Source organism: Myodes glareolus, chromosome 26, assembly GCF_982192425.1.
Source record: "Myodes glareolus chromosome 26, mMyoGla1.1, whole genome shotgun sequence".
Classification (NCBI taxonomy): Eukaryota; Metazoa; Chordata; class Mammalia; order Rodentia; family Cricetidae; genus Myodes; species Myodes glareolus.
In genome coordinates this window covers 43,697,920-43,715,228 of record NC_142051.1, presented here as the reverse complement: position 1 = coordinate 43,715,228, position 17,309 = coordinate 43,697,920, and the positions used below count along the sequence as shown (strand labels likewise).

General features: G+C 50.9%; 1 protein-coding gene across 1 annotated transcript in view; it reads left to right on the top strand.

Moving 5' to 3' along the window:
* The first annotated feature begins 3,565 nt into the window (after positions 1–3,565).
* Nuak1 (NUAK family kinase 1) overlaps positions 3,566–17,309 on the top strand; it is a 69,408-nt gene continuing 55,664 nt past the window's right edge. Inside the window, exon 1 of the mRNA XM_048418162.3 lies at positions 3,566–4,857. Coding sequence (XP_048274119.2) covers positions 4,615–4,857 — 243 coding nt within the window. The 5' untranslated portion in view covers positions 3,566–4,614. The remainder of the gene's footprint in view (positions 4,858–17,309) is intronic.

Sequence of the window (17,309 nt, the reverse complement as noted above, 5' to 3'; positions counted from 1 at the left end):
AGCCCACCCAGGGGACAAAGCTTTTCTACGCCTGTCTTTAGGGAACACTTGCCAAACTATAAGAATCTTCATCAAAACTTTTAAAATGCTTCTACCTTAAAGATGAGAAAACAGAAGTAAAGAGAAGACAGCCCAGGACCACACAGCTAGAAGGACTTGAACCGCTTTTGATTCTGAAACCCGTCCCCCCGCCCCCCTCCGTTGCTATGGTTACAAGCCCTTTAGCAGGTGGGAAGAAATTGAGCTTTCGGTATCAATTCCTGAGTAAACTTCTGCTTTTATCTATCTCATATTCAAAGAGCATGAGTTCTCCCAAGCTCGGTGGCTGGAGGCCAGCGGGATGCTGTAACTGTGTTTACTACTCTGAGCTGGAAGAAGAGGGACCATGTTAGCCCCAGAGCTGGGCACACAGTAGGAAGATAGCATTAATAGGGGGACTTTTTTTTTTTGGTACCATTTCAATAAAACTGTTGAATACTTCTCTGATTAGATCCCGCATACAAGTAATGCTACGAAAATAAATCCACCAATCAAATCTCACCACCTCTACTAAGAAGCAACTTAAGGGAGAATACGATTTCTCCTGGCTGAGTTGGAAAGGCCCCTGTTCACGATCATGGGGAAGGCACTGTAGAGTTTACGGCAGTGGGAATATGTGGCTGGGACTGTTCACATCTCAGGGGAGCAGGAAGCAGAGATCACATCAGATTCTCCTGCTGTGACCCACTTTGTCCTGCTGGGCCTAACCTCTAAAAGCATCCACAGCCTCCCCAAACCAGACCACCATCTGGGAAACAAGTGTCCAAACTCAAGAGCCTATAGGTGAGGGTTCAAATCACCCACACTGCATACACATACACCACATATATGTATATGCACATATTTATGGTTTGAATGGGACACACACACACACACACACGAGAAATGGTAGTTGGTATTACTCTGTTTTCTGAACAAACTTACTTTCTTTTTTTAAAAAATATTCATTTATTATGCATACAATATTCTGTCTGTGTGTATGCCTTCAGACCAGAAGAGGGCACCAGATCTCATTATAGATGGTTGTGAGCCACCATGTGGTTGCTGGGATTTGAACTTCGGAAGAGCAGGCAGTGCTCTTAACCGCTGAGCCATCTCTCCAGCCCCCTCATACTTACTTTCTTTTAAGCTGCTTAGAAAAGAGCAGATATCACAAAAGTCCCGTGACGAACCTTGTGAGTGCAGATGTTACAACATCTGCCGAGTATCCAGTGCAGAACCAGAAGCTACCAAGTCATGTGATCAAGCTGCCAATAGCTCCAGAGCTCTGGCGGGAGCCTTGACAGAAGCTGCAGTAGGCCTGACGGTGACATCCGTCCTCTACTGAGCACGCATCCTATCTGTTAAGATCCATGCCAACTTTGTGTGACACACTGTCACCACTGGCGGTGACACAGCTGTCCCCATCACCGTGGACAGATCAAGAGGGGAGGAAATAATGGTTCGAGGCAGTCACGGTGAATATCAAGACGGGACTGGAACCCAGTCAGTTGGACTCTAAAAGCCAAACTCTGAACCAAGAAGCCTGGGCTGGGTAGAGGAGATGTCCCGTGTAAAAATAAACCACGTATGGATGGACCACGGCTCAGCTGATAAAGGCTCTTTGTCATCAAGATTGATGATCAGAGTTTGATCCCTGGGGCCACATGGTTGGAAGGAGAGAGGTGACTTCTGAACGGTATCCTTACCTCCATATGTGTATATGTACACACATACATTCATATATAGGACAAACGCATGCAATTAAAAAGTTCACAGTTATCAGTGTTACAGGAATTCAGGCTTGGCAGGAGCTGCCAATGCTTGGACATGACCACGTGCCGCGCACTGTAGTTGGGCTTTACCTCCTTCCCATTTAATGAGAGGTAGTCTGGCGCCTATAGAGCGGGCGCGGGGAGGGTTTAAGTCTTGGTACTGCCGTCACCCAGTACAAGCTAAGTGATATTAGGCAAAGCTCTAAACCTTTCTAATACGTTTGACCCAGCCGAATACAGATTATAGCAGCTAGCTTCCACAACAGGCATCGGCGTCAACCGGTTACCAGCGCGTGGGAGGTTCTGTCGGTTCAGCAGACAGGGCCGATGCCCTTGCTCTTGAGAGCGATGCTGTCAGAATGGCTATGCCACATGCGACAAACAAATGTACATCACCTTGTTGACTGAACACAGCAAAAGGGTGTTTGCTCATGATGGTTTTTCAGCACAGCCTTCCTGGGGACGAATCTGTTCACTTTACAGTCTCAGCTTGTCCTGACTTTGCTCTGCTTGTCAGGGTGAGGAGAGGACTCGGCAATTTACTACCCAGCCGGGAAAGGTTCCAGGCAGAAGAACCATTGCTTTTGCACCGATTCTAACAACCTACGCAAGTTATATGGGCACAGGTAACCTTGAAGGCGTGGGCAGGTGTCCTACTTGGGGACAGAAGGGACCAGGGCACTTGTCATCTTAATTATCAATACAGACACAATCTGTTCACCTGAAAACCAAACCAGAACTAAAATCAACCAGACTCACTGAGACACAGTTTAAGAGCAAACCGAAGAAAAGGTTAATCATTTAGCTAAACTCTCCCAGCCAATTCAGCGGGAACCCAGGACTCTATCTGCATGCCTCCACCACGTCTCACAATCTTCATGCACATCTGCGGACTTTTTAAAAGCAGGCGCAGCTTCAGGATGGGGGCAGGGAGTCCCTGAAAGGACTGGTGGGATGAACAGATCAGAATAAACACGGCCTTTGCGCGTTTGTTGAGTGCTTTTAAGGGAGGGCCGGGGCTGGTGGAGGGGTTTCAGGCATCCCTAAAATAAGTAAATAAAGTTTGGAGATAAGGCTACTGAGAACGGAGCAGAGGAGTGAGGGGCGGATCTGAGGGTGGTGTAATTCTGGCAGCGGGGGTGGGGGTGGGGGTCTCGCGCAGGCAGGCTGTTGGAGTCCAGTGTAAGGTGATAAGTAGACAGGAGTGAAGACAGTGTGGAATGCGGAGGGTGGGAGGAACCGGAGGGGCGCGGGCAAGCGCCAGCTCCAGGCCAACTCGCAGAACACACCAGCCGCTCGAAATTTCCTGTTCGCGCTTCCCACCTTAGTCTGGAACACTGTAATTTACATGAAATTACTTGAAAAATTTCCTAAGGCCTCTTAAAAATTTCCCCCCTCGTGTCTTATTTTTTCCCCCCATCCCTGCAGCCTAGATGCAGCTGGGAGGTCTTCCTGCCTGGCCCTCACCTGGTTGGGGAGATCTGGCCTTTTTAGTCAAGGAAAATTCCCATCTCCTGAGGGGGTCAGGAGGTCTGCAAGTGGCCTCTGGCTTGGGCAAGGAATTGCTCAGAAGGCCCAGGTCCTGGTCCTGATCCTGGTCCATCCGAGAACCATGGTTTGTCCACCTCGAAAAGGGGCCTTCCCACTGGTACTGGGCAGCTCAGGGGACCCAGCTCCATTCAGGCCTCCACTTCTCCCCTCTTCGGCTGCTGTTCCTGCCGAACTCCCAGACCTCACGGGAGATCAGCGCCCCAAAGGGCCGGGTTCTTCCTTTGGGCCTCCCTTCGTCCCTGACTCCGCCTTTCTCCCTGAGAGAGCCGGGTGCGGGGTCCCGAAGCATCCCTCCCGGGGGACTTTCCAGGTTCCGCGGTGGCACCAGGAGGGCGCTGCCCTGGCCGGGCATGAGTTGGAGGCCTGCAGGGCCTCGGCAGCGGGAGGAGACCGTGACTCACCGCCGGTAACCCAACACCGTTGTGCCTCCTTTCCCCGGCCTCCCCCAGCTCTCGCGGGCCTGGTGGCCGCTGCGACACCATAACAAACATGAAGGGTGGCCCGGGAGGGTGCAGCCCCAGGCCACAACGCGCACGCCTGGGCCACCCGGACTCTGCGTAGTCGCCTCTGCGGCCTCGGGGCCCGGAGAGCTTTATCCGTGGCCGAGCGGCCAAAGCCAGCCACAGACCGCCCGCAGTAGCTCCGGAGGGTGAGTGCGGGAAGCCCGGGGAGGGGGACAAACGCACTGAGGACCACCTCCCACCCCACCGGGACCGCCTATCCTCCGCCTGGCGAGGACAAAGCGCCCTGGCCGCCGCCCGGGCCTGCGCCGCGCCGCACAAAGGGTGAACGACGACACGCACCCCGCCCCCTCCCTGCGCGGTGGCCCGACGCGGAGGTGGGGACACCCGGGCGCCCGCCCCGCGCTCCCCTCCCGCCCCGCCCCGTCTGCGCGTCCTCCTGGCGCGGGGGCGGGGGGCGCGGCGCCCCACATAACACTCCTCTCCCTGCGCTCGGAGCCACCCTCTCCCCTCCTTCTCGCGAACACCACCGCCTCCCCTGACACCGCCGCCACCTCGCCGGACGCTCCGCAGATTGTCGCTGCGGCCGGCCGGGGGGCGGTGCGCCGAGCGTGCGCGCCCGGGGCGCCAGATGTGCAGTCTCCGCCGCCTCTAGTGACCCAGCGGTAGCCAGAGCCAGGTCGGGTTGTCTCAGCAATGCTGCGGGGGAGACCTTGAACGCACCCTGGTTTCCCTCAGCGGGGACCACCCAGAGCCCCTGTGCGTGCCGGGTCCTGCCCTCTCCAGCCCGGCTCGCCCCGTGCTTGGACATGGAAGAGGCGGCAGTGCCCGCGGCAGGAGATGGCCCTGATGCGGAGCCGGGGCCACCGGGCTCTCAGCGGGAGGCGGTGGTCGGGGCTACTGCAGCCCCAGCGGAGCCCAGGAAGCCGCACGGGGTGAAGCGACATCACCACAAGCACAACTTAAAGCATCGCTATGAACTGCAGGAGACCCTGGGCAAAGGTACCTACGGCAAAGTCAAGAGAGCCACCGAGAGGTTTTCAGGCCGAGTGGTGAGTAGGGGAAATCCCTGGGTGGTACCCGCTAGCTCCGGGTGCCTAGGGGTCTGGGTACACCACACCACCGAGGCTCCCTCCACCAAGAGGGGTCTCGGCAGAAGCCCCCCCCCCCAGTCACGCTCCTGTCTTTTCCTTTCAGCATCCATGACTCAGGTGTATATCTCTGGAAACACTTGTTACATCCTGTCTGCACATATTTTGGGGCTTCCCCCCCTTTTTTCCCACCAACTAGCAAAATAGTATTTAGGATTCGCAAATATTTTGCAGCTTTGGGAGCGTGGGATCTCCCCTGCAGACACACCTTCATACCTTACCCCAGAGTTCCTTATTGGTACAACTCCAGAAGACCCACGTCCTTGGTCATGAAGCTGGACTCTCAAGTCTTGTGTTCTATAGTTGCTCAGGACCCTCACTTCTTTCCCATCTTACCACAATCCCACTTCTCTGTATATTTTCGCTGAGCTTGATCACCCTGATGCTGCTGTTGCGGCAAAAGAAGACAGACGTTTGCCTGCAAAACCCCAAAGCTCCTGCCGAATGTCTGAGGTTTTTTGACAGTTTGCATTCTGGCCTCTGGCAAGGCTGACATGGCCAGGGCATGGGTGGCCATTCAGACACAGATGTGACTTGCTGCAGGCTTGCTTGCCTGCCAGATCGTGGCTACAGGGCTACTAAATTGTTCAAGAGGTCTGGCTAGCTGCCCCGGTAACAGCTGAAGCTCTGCCAGGGTACCAAGGAGTGCTCGGAGTGCCTCAGGGGCTCAGAATTGCCCCAGCTTCGGTTTGTTGTCATCTTCCTATTAGCAGAACAGGCCCTTGGAATCCTCACTGCTTGTGGCTAGAGTTGGGTCCAAAGTGTCTGACTGTTGCAGAAAAGGGTTTATGTGGTGTACGGCAGAATGAGCATGGTTCTCTGATTTAAAGAGTATCAGATGTATTTTAATCGATTTAGGGCCAAAGTAAAAAACTAACTATGATACCTTCTTATGTGCACTTTTAGGGGTATCTGGGGACCCACTGTTGCTTATAAACCTAGCCAGTGGCTACAAAGAAGGGCAAGTGAGCTGTCAGATAGCTGTGGAAAATGATTACAGTCAACAAGGTTTACCCTTGTAATTTTCAAGTATGTGGCCAGCTGGATAGTCCCCCCTCTTCAGCTTCTCAGATTCACTGTCAAGGTTGATGCTACATTATCACTTAAAAAGTCAATGAATTGGGGAACGGGAATTGTATCCTTAAAATAAAACTGCTTTGCCACATGTGAATTCTATAGCAAGTTGCAAAGCAATTGTGCAGGTGCCCCTTGCTCTAGGGGCTGAGAATTCTGAGGAGGAGATGGTTGCAAAGGTGTTCCCTGACGAAGGAAGCGCCCGAGAAGCACGCTTCATTCATGCGTTTCTTCTGAGTTGATATTCCCCAGGCTGGGTGTTGAATAAGCAGAAAAACTAAGTGTAGCTCCTTGCTTTTGTTGCCTTTAGAGCTGCTGAGGAATCGCACTGGGAAGTTGGAAAGCAGAATAATGAAAAACAGACCCAGTCTGAGGTGCAGGTTGAAGATGTGAGAATGTGACGGGGTTGAGTAGCCGGGGTGGATCTAGGGTCTGCGGCACCTTCTTGGGAGTCAACTGAGCTGCATTGAGTCTTGGCGGCGTATACTTGCCTGCTGAGCTCCACTGTGGCTTCCAGTCAGGCATTCTTCTGACTATCTGAGCCCCGGGCTGAGTTAGACTTGCACTGGTAGGCAGGCGCCTGCCTTCCTCTCTTTCAGTGAGTGTCTGGCTCTTTATTTGCACAAAACTGAACATTCTGCCAGGATTTAGCTTCATGGCCACTAGGGGGCGCCCAGAGAACGATGGAGCCTCATTTCTCTGTGACGAGACCAGTCCGCTGTTATTGTCTGGTTCTCCCTCCCATTGTGCTATTAATTTTAGCGAAATCTCTTGTTTTATTCAAGAATTATGTAAAGATTGTGCAGCTGGCGGTAGATACATGCTCAGGAACTGACAGTTCCTAAGCTGTTTCACTTCTCCATCAGGGCTGTTTTCGGCTTGATTGCTAAGTTGAGCGTTAGCAAGATCCTCTGGTGACCGACTTGCTTTTTAACCGGTAGGAAACTGACTGTTTGGCGGGGAGAAGTCCTCCTGGGTGCAGCATCCTCCCCCACTGAGTGCACTGTTCACAGATGGCAGAAGAGAGCTCAAATGAGAAACTGGAATTGTCAGGTGGAAAACCCCACGTCTGGCTGCAGAGAAAATAACACAAACAGCAATAACAAAAATAGAGGTCAGCATTGTGCTTGCCTGGTCAGTGCCTGATGAGTCAGTGTCAAGAGCAGCAAAAATAAATAAAAAAATAAAAATTAAAAAATAATATGAGATTAGCGTGACATCCGCAACTTGCCTCGAAGCTTCTGTTGAAGAGGCTCGGGAGCAGGCTTAATTTTGCCTGCTCCCTCTTTGGGTAGAATGACAGTTGATGCTTTTGATCCAGTCCCTTTGAGAGCCGCTCTCAGGAGGAGCAGCGATGTCTGCCTTTTCTGTTAAGATGAATCGGGTGCTGGGTATCAGTGTGAATCAACCAGCCAGAGATGCTTGGGAAATCAGCATTCCTGCCTGAAGTGGGGGTCCTGCTCACAGAGGAGAGTCATTTCCTGTAGGTTAGAACTTCCGACCTGGAAGGAAGGGCCTTCTGAGGGAGACTCAAGCCAGCACAGCATCACTGTGCTCTGAAGAGAATAACCGACTCAGGAGCTTGCAGCCGGCTGCCTCGGCTCTCCGCATGGTCCAGGCGCTTCCGTTTTCTCAAGCCCTAATGTGGTCTCACGGCCACAGCCTAACCATGTCTATAAGGCAGGAACTCACAGTGACTTGAGATGGTGAGCCTACCATTGGGGCAAGCTTTACAGAAAGGCTCAGGGCCCTGGCCGCCATTCAGACCCTTGACAGATCCCTTCCTGGCATTGGAGCTTTCTGGAAGCTACTTAACTGTGAAGTGCCAGGTTCCTCAGCTGGCGCATCGGATGCCGACATTCCCCAACTTCTTGGGCCTTTGAGAGTTGAAGACAATAACCTGGGTAAAGTTTCAAAGCAGGAAAAGGGAAACATTCTAGTGTTCCTTCCTGGTGGATTTTCTTTCTTATTCTCATTTATGACTGCATCTACACTTTCAGGCTGTCAGAGAGACAATTGACAATTAGCCAATTAGCCTTGGATCTTGCAGAGACTCGGAGAGAGGGAGAGGCGAGGGGGCTACTTCTGTGCCAGGGTAATTAGATTAATTAGGGAGGTGCGGGCACAGAAAGGCGAGACAGTTGAGCAGATTCAGATAGGATCTGAATGTGTTTCTGCAGTGTTGAGTTTGGGCCCCGTTTATTACACAACCTTTGTTTGGATGAAGTTTTGGGCTGACTGTGGAATGAACTTCTGGGTCACCCTGCAGCGTGCACTCTTTGGGAGCCAATTCCTCGGGGCTTTAGGGCACACAGGGTATTGCTAAAACAAACACTACACAACATAACAAAACAAAAAAAAATTGAACCCAAACGCACAGGTTTTGGGGGCGCATTTGGTCAAAGTGAATCTTAAAAGGGTAAGCTCTTGCCGAAGCAATTCCCTCAGCCCAGTGGCGGCAAACTGTGGCTCTGAGAGCGAAATGAACAAACTGGTCTGCTAGACTGGATTATGCATGGGCATCACTTGCACAGGGGCAGAGGTGCTATGTTTGAGTTAAGGCTCAAACCCAGTTCCCGGAGAATCAGAGATCTTGGCCAACGTGTCAGTCCAACCCCTCACAGACATGTTAAGTGAGTTTGGGCAAAGAAACCTGATTCTTAATCAGGGATGTCTGTCCTTTGTTTGACAATGTGGTCCTTGCTCTTTAAGGACTCACAGTCTAGTAGCAGACATGAAATGCATCTGTAGATATCGAGTGAATTCTGTTAGATGCTGTGACAGATTTTATACCGTCTGCCATACATACTCGCCATGTGAAATATGGGCCAGGCTTGACTAAGCCCAAGGAGCTTGTAGTAGGCTAGAAGAGAGGGAGGGGACAGAGGGGGAGGGGACAGAGGGGGAGGGGACAGAGGGGGAGGGGACAGTGCCCAGGCCGGCATCACCCTTTATGGAGGTGTTGTTGTTTCAGGATAGTTCAATCCTGAGCAAAAACACCTGTTCCTGCTGTTACAAGCAGAAGATGTGTGTGTGTGTGTGTGTGTGTGTGTGAGAGAGAGAGAGAGAGAGAGAGAGAGAGAGACAGAGAGAGAGAGAGAGACAGAGAGAGAGAGAGAAACACCTGTTCCTGCTGTTACAAGCAGATTTGTGTGTGTGTGTGTGTGAGAGAGAGAGACTTGATTATGATATTACAAGCAAAAGATTGAGACACACACACACACATCCACACACACACACACACACAGAGAGAGAGAGAGAGAGAGAGAGAGAGAGAGAGAGAGAGAGACACCTTTTCCTGCTGTTACAAGCAGAGAATATTGTGTGTGAGAGTGTGAGAGAAAGAATATATAAGAGCGTGTGATTGTGTGTGTATGTGAGAGAGAGTCTGCATGTATGTGTGAGAATATGTAAGTGTGTGTGTGAGAGAAAATTTAAGAGTGTGTGTGAGAGAGAATTTGAGTATGTGTGTGTGTGTGAGAGAGAGAAAATATGTGTGTGTGTGCGTGTGTTCCTGTGTATATTTAAGAGTGTGTGAGAGAGAAAGAGAGAATATGTGTCTGTCCCTGTGTATATATGGGTCTACACGTACATGTGGGTGAACACGTGGAGACCAGAGGAAAACCTCGGATGTAATCCTTTGGTGCTGTTCGCTTTGGGGGTTGAGAGTGTCTCTCACTGGCTGGCCAGCAAGCCCCGGCGATTTCCCTGTCTCTACCTCCCCAGTGCTGGGATTACAAGAGCATGCTACCATATCCAGCATTTCTGTGTGGGTTCTGGGGCTCAGGTCCTCTCACTTGCATAAGTAACGTATCAACTGAGCCACCTCCGATCCACCAGGAAGTGTGTCATGTGTAGCCTAGAGCTTTTAGAGACATATTCCCTCATTTAAGGTGTTAAATCCTAGTTGGACCCATTTTACAGATGAAGAAAATAACATACCAATGGGTAGTGAGTTGAGGGTCACAACCGGACAGTAGCTCATAGGTCTGTCTGTTAGACGAATGTCACACAGTGGTGACTCTGGACATTCCACTTTGCCAGTGGCACTAGGTCAGCTACGGCCTGCTTCTTTTTTGAGACGGGTTCTTGCTGTAGTTTAGGAAGTGAATGCAGAGGCAGGGCCGTGTCAGCTAAGGCGTCTAGGATGGCACAGAGGCAAATTCACAGAGCAAAGGACCGTCACTGAGGGATTATGGGTTACTGTCCATGACCTAAGACAGCACTGGCGTTTGTTGGCAATGGAAGGCACCGGTAACCAGTGAACGGAACCGGAAAATCTTCAGACAGGCAGAACTGCACAGACTGCTTTGCTGTTGTTCTGTCTCTACCAGCCAAGAAGAGGGGAGGCCAAATAGTGGGGAAGCCGCCCCTGCATCTGGGTTTCAAATGCCCGCAACCTGGTGACTTCACAGGGGCTGGCGATGTCATTATGCTGGGGTGTAGTGGGATGCAAGATTGCTAGGTAGATGGGGAGCTGTAACAGTTGATAATAGTAGCGGTTAATAGTTCTCTAGTGTTGGGGGTGTGCCAGGCACATGCTAACAGATTGAACTTCCCTAAACATCTTATCCCATTTTCCAGAAGAAGGAGCTGAGGCCTCGTGAGGTTATCCAGCTTGTACAAGGTCACATCAGCAGCAAGGCCGGTGTTTACACCTGGAGATCTTGATCATAACTCTTGGGAATCAGTTGAGTTGGATGCTAGTCACAGAGGGGGCCTGTGCCTGGGGGCTTGGGGTGCTGGCCTGGAGCAGGGAGGGTTTCCTGAGAGCTGAGGTGGGCAAAGACTAAGCCTTGAAACCATCTTGGGAGAGAGATGGGCTGAGGATGGAGAGGGAATGATTTCCACCAAGAAACTCTTCACCTGAACACACACTGCATCCTTTGTTTCCCCAAAGAGCCTGATCCTGCATGCCTGGGAGTAGGGGTAGGGGTGGGGGTGGGGGCGGGGGTGGGGGCTTCTATGAATGAACATGTTTACCTTTTTAGCCCGTAGTGAAAAAGCACCCACAGTGTGCCAGGATGTCTTGATCGCCTTCCTCTTAGGGTGTGGTAAGAGATAAACTACTCAACCAAGGTTCCTTTTCTGTGTTACACCCTGTCTAACTGCCTTGAACCCATCTCACGCTGCCCACCAGAGATGATGCCTTGCTGAGGGCCAAGCATGATGTCGGGCCCCCAACCAAGTCTTGCAGGACGGAGCTGAGATGAATAAATCTAGCTAGGGACTTTCGGAGAGGTGCAGCCACTGAAGCTTATCCTCCCTGACCCGAGGAACATTTCCATTCGTTGGCAAGGAAACACAAGACTGGGGATGAATGGATGAGGAGAGCCGTGTCTGCAAAGGCAGGCGGACCCTTCCCCGCACACATTCCTTTGCTGTTACATTTGCTCATGCGTTTGTCAGGGAGAGACGTATATGCAGGGCTTGTCGGGATCCTGGCTGCGGCTTCCTGTCCTCAGTGGCTCCAGAGTCAGACAGCAGAGTTCTCATTCATCTTTCCCACATGAAAGTCTCAGAGCATCTGTAAGTTATGATTTGCGAAGTATCTGCTTTAAAGCAGAATGCATTTATCATTGCGCCGGTCCAGACGACACTGGCAAGTGTAACGGCAAGAGAATCCCAGGATCCAGGAGAGGAGGGGCTGGGCCAGATGACCCACCCGTGACTGGAGTCTGGCTGAATTGATAAAATTCCCTGGAAACAGCCCAGGAGCAGCCAGATGTTGGCTTCATGGAGAGATTCTTCAGTAAACTTTTAACTGTATGCGAAAGCTAGGGCTGGGCAGTTTCACTCCCAGGTCTACCCAGGGGAAATATAAACACATGTGCACACAGAAATGTGTTCACAATGGGTCGGAACAGGTTAAGAGGAAGGCACACAAGTGTTCACCTCCCTATGCGTGGATGCATGAAATTTGGTGTGTTCCCTCTCCTTAGAATATTCTTTGCGATCTCTTGCATGGTTTTATTGATTATTTGTGGAATGTTATTAGCAACGTGAAGCAACAGAAGGGCTTCATACATGCTGCAGCATGGAGCAAACTTGAAGACATCATGCTAAGTCATGAAAGGCCACCACGCAGCATATGAATCAAAATGACAGCCAGTGTGTGGAGGCAGAAAGATCGGCAGTTGTCAAGGCCCATGGTGGAGTTGGCAGCAAATGGGAAGTGGCTGCTACCTGGTGTGTTTATTTTGGGGGTCATGAACGTCTTGTACAATTGTGGTCATGCTTGCACAGCTTTGAGACTAGACTAAAGCTCTCGGCATCTTTCAGCTGCAGGCTCATCAGAACCCACTCCCCGGTCTCATGCTCAGAGCAGCTGCAAGCAAGTTGTTGACAGGAAATTCAGGGTCTGGGGGGTCCACAGCCCCCAGTGATAAGGCCTGGATTGAGGCTTTGTGTCAAAAGTGGGTTGGTGGTACACAGCTGTAATCCTGTGGCTTGGGGCAGTGGGATCTGGAAAGTAACAACACTGGAAAGAGACCATTGTGGAGAACCTGAGGACCCCTGGCTCTCTCCGTTAAAACCTTTCCTTGCTTTCACAAGGACTCCATTCTGCATTTGCCATGGTCCTCAAGATCCGTTCCTCGTTCCTCTGTCCCAGCTCAGCGTTGGCTTCCTCCCAGCGTGTAGGTTGGATTTTTGTGTGACCAGCCCCTCCTGTCCATCGGCCTCTAGGGAAGAAATGAGCTTCTGTCTCACTGGTGGTGTGGAGGGTAGGTACTCAGGGAATGAATGAGTGGACAACCGTTGCAGGAAGAGTTTATCAGCACCCAGAGAAGGGAAAGTTGGAGAAGGCCAGAGGTGGCAGGAAGTTCCCCTGGGGGCTTTGTTCCCCTCTCCTTACCACCATGTACAAAGTGGACCAGCCAGGACTACAGCATGGTTCTCCGATATGCTTCTGTGTGGCTGGGGAGAGGAGGAGGCTGAACACAGGCTGCTGATGTGTCATCTGCTCCTCACTTCTTGGGAGCTGTGCAACCCTCCTTGCCTGGGTCGCTCCTGAGCTGCCAGGCTTCCTCTGGAGACCCCAGCCTTCTGACCCCATCTGAGCGACCCTCTGCAGTTCTGCAGACTGTGCAGGCTCTACATTTGCAGGAGTCATCTTTGAGGTTTCCAAAACACTCTCCCCAGGTTGTAAATTAAGCACTTGAGGAACTGTAAACCGACTGGACGGTGGAGTTAGTGTGTGTCTGGAAAAAAATGCCATCATGGTTTGCTTTGTTGGCGTGAGAGAAGAATTCCACTCCATTTACTTTCATTAGTGACACTGAGAGTCCTATCAGGAAGGCACAGAGAGGAGGCGGTGGTGGATTTTATTAGCTCCTTTCCTGAACCCATTGGCTCAACTTTCACCCCTTTGGATGGTAGTTTAGAAAAGAACTCTGTACCTTCAACGGTCCCTCTTTTCGAACCTGCCCGTGCCAGGCTTTGACCAATAGTATGGCTCAAGGGCCACAGGGGTCTTTAAAAATGGCTTCTCAGGGCAGGCGGTGGTGCCCCCTGCTCGTTGCTCCTCCTCCTCCACTGTAAGACACTCCACAGCCTCACCTTCTGCTGTATCTGTGTGGCTAAGAAATATGGACGACCTGAGTGTATGAGTGATTGCAGTATCTGGTTTGCTGATGAAATCTCACAGCCAGGCCTGGTGGAGCTGGCCTATAATCCCAGCCCTTTGAGAGACTGAGAGGCAGGAGGATTGTAAGTTCAAGGCCAACCTGGGCAATTTGGCGAGACCTTGTCTCAAAATCAAACAGTACAAGAAAAGGCCAGGGCTGTAACTCAGTGGTTGGTCGCTTCCCTAGCACGTGCAAAGCCCAGGGTTCAATCCCCAGCACTGGGGATTAAGTGAAACCTAAGAAGAAAGGAATTAGGCCCCCCTTTAACAGGAAAATACTATTTTCGAAAAATTTCAAAAATTACTTTTGTACTGCTTCATCTGGTGATGCCGTTTGCAAACCACAAACAAAACAAAAACATAATTTTTTTTTAAAATAACAAAACCCACAAAACCGTCTCCTCCCCCCTCTCTTTGCTTCAAGTAGAAAAAGCAATTGTTTCTTAAAACAGCTCATGAAGGAAACAAAACAAAACAAATATTTAGCATTTCTCTGGGGGCAGCGCCGTCTGGCATTCCTTTCAGCCCCAGAATGAGCTCTAATTCTATGAAATGTTTGGCTCGGCCACCAGTTTTCTAGAGGAATTTAAGAGCCTTGTATCTGTGCTCATGCATCACGTGAAGAAACCTCGTAAAATCTGCCCAGCGTCCTGGACCCGGTGGGATGTGCTTGCCAAGGACAAAGTGACCACCAGTAGAGTTGACAGGGAGAAGGAGATCTCTGTCGGCCTTTACTGACAGCGCCGTGTTCTTAGCTTCAGTCTCTGGGGCTTGGCTGGGCTGCCTACCACTTCCACTGGTCACGGGGCTGTAAAAACTCCAGCTGAGCCCAGTGCCTCGCACCCGACTTTGCTTGTTCCATGTTCCCTACACCCAGGAACATTCGGCATCTGGTAATTGGGTGAGAGGCATTGGATAGCATGTGGTACACTGAATGCCCCCTGTTCATGGTGCATGCTGCCTGCCCCACCCCCACCCCAACTTGTTTTTAATCTCTCTACTGCCCTAGACCAGCGCTGTCAAATAGGGACACCCGTGGTTATTAAAAATTAATTACCGTGAAATCAAAGGGAAAATTTAGTCTCTTGATTGCACAAACCACCTTTTAAGTGGCCAGTAGCCCTGGATGCCTGGCGTCTACCCATGGATAGTGCATGACAGATCAATTCCACCCACCCAGGAAGTTCTGTCCGGCAGAATGTATTGCTCTGTGTGTGCCAGGTTTAATGAGGTAGGCACGGGCTGCTCCTCCTCCCCGCAGCTCCTGGCACTGCCTTGCCAGCACCCCTTCCGCTACTTTGCGGTACCTCCCATGTCTAGATGGGAGCCTGGGAGATAGCGGTGAGCTTAAAGATGAGTGAGAAAATGCCTGTATCTGCATTGTTTGATGTATGCCCGAAACCTCCCCAAATACGAAATACTTCTAGGGTTGCCACTGACTGGAATTAGCTGATATTTTTGGACTATGTCCTGTGTCAGGCAGCATGCAAGCCTCTGGGGATACAGGGATGCGGTTCCTCTAGTCAGGGCGCTTGTGTATCTAGTGATTTTTTAAATTTGGAGGGACAAGCCAGTCTACGGGATATAGCTGTGGACGTTCACAGACTGTCTTTGACACCCCTACCCCACCCCTGCCCCCAAGGATCTGACTAGCAGGATTGGGGTAGTGCTTAGGACACGCAGCGTTTGCAAGTTGACCAGGATACGAAGGGAAGGGAGCCCACTGCAGCTGGCATTTTAAGAAACAGGTCTTGACAGTGCAGTAATGTCTGGAGACACACCCCACCGGTTTATGCTGTCTGTGTTTTTTTTTTAAATATTTTTTTAAATATTTATTTATTTATTATGTATACAATATTCTGTCTGTGTGTATGTCTGCTGGCCAGAAGAGGGCACCAGACCTCATTACAGGTGGTTGTGAGCCACCATGTGGTTGCCGGGAATTGAACTCAGGACCTTTGGAAGAGCAGGCAATGCTCTTAACCACTGAGCCATCTCTCTAGTCCCCCCTTTTTTTAAAAAAATATTTTTATGGTTTATTTAACTTTATTTTATGTGCATCGGTGTGAAGGTTTCAGATCCCCTGCAACTGGATCTTCAGACAGTTGTGAGCTGCCATGTGGGTGCAGGGAATTGAACTCAGGACCTTTGGAAGAGCAGGCAATGCTCTTAACCACTGAGCCATCTCTCCAGCCCCGCTGTCTGTGTTTTATAACAAGCAGAGTGCACAGAGACCCTCGGTCCTTGTCTCGGGGTAGAAGCTTGTCTTCTCTTCTTGTTATCCTACCGCGATGTGATAATAGCAACCATCTAAGAGTCATTGCGTGTCGGTGGCATTCGAAACGTGTGAAATCGCGGATCTGCATTCGTCCAGCACCTTAGGGGTGCGCACACCTGTTCCTCCTCTTTGACACTGGACGAGCGGAGGCAGAGGAAAGTGATGCTCTTTTTCACACTTCCGCAGCTTGTAAGTGGATCTGAATCCTGAACCACGATGCTACCGCCACTCACGGCCTCTGACTTAGGCAGGTTCTCTGGAAAGTCAAACGCACACTTTCTTCCAATTGCTTAGAGACAAGTCCAGGTGTATTTAGGAAGTTTGCTTGGAGAAATAACTCATGTGAACATTGTGATCTACAGCGTCTACCTCTAGATCGCTGTCTGTCCCCACAGGTCTGTCTCTGTCCCCAAGGAAAATGTTTAATTTATTCAGAGATATTCCCATAGGCCTATTGTGTGCCAGCCCTGTTTGGTGTGAGAGGTATATAACACACACACAACTTGATAAAGACTGACTGAGCCAATGTGACCCCAGGGCATTGTGCCCCGCTGGTGTGGAGAGCACCGTTTGTGTGTAGCATGGGATCCCAGAGGCTTAGGGATCTGGGCTCCTGAAGATGTCCGCATCTATGCCTGGTCACACTGCTCCTAGCAGGATGAGCCTCCCAGAGCTTTGCCCCTGGTATGTTTTCTCCACAGGGACCTGGTTGTCCAAGTCGTCCCACAGGGCCTGGGCTGCAACCTTTGGCCCTGTTGCGTCATAGGCTTGCCTGTAGCTCGGCAGCTGGTTTGTTTTCTTTCTAGGCCCCAGTGGTAGTGACCTTTGCCTGTCTGTTTATTTCAGGGAAATAATTCCATCCGGTAAGTATCGATTCCCTGGGGGGCTGCAGAGGCATGTCTGGAGGGACTTCTTTTAGTGGGGTGGCCTGAAATGGCCTCTCCAAAGAGGTGACAGCTGCTTCCTTTCTCTCAGCCCCTTCTCGCTTTGCCCTCTGACATCTCCCTCTGAGGCTTAGCGTTTGAAGCCTGACGGTAATGTGCTCAGACATATGTCTGCATAGCTCTGTGTGTTAGTAACATTGATAAGAATAACCACGAGCATGCTTGGAACGTATACAGTACCGTATGCACGCGGGCCCCGGGCATTTTCTATAGCTTAGCTCATTGCACTTTGCCTGTTCTTAGCAGTGATGGCGGTAAAGTCTAAAATCAGCTTTTTAGCCCTCCAAGGGGCAGTTATGAGTGTGCAGTGATTTCCTGGCCCTAGAGAGTGCTGTGTTTCATGATACAGAGACTGCAGGGTTGGACAGTGTTGGTCTGGCTGGGTGATAACCAAGCAGAAGTGAATGAGAAACGTTGCCTCCCAGCCCCT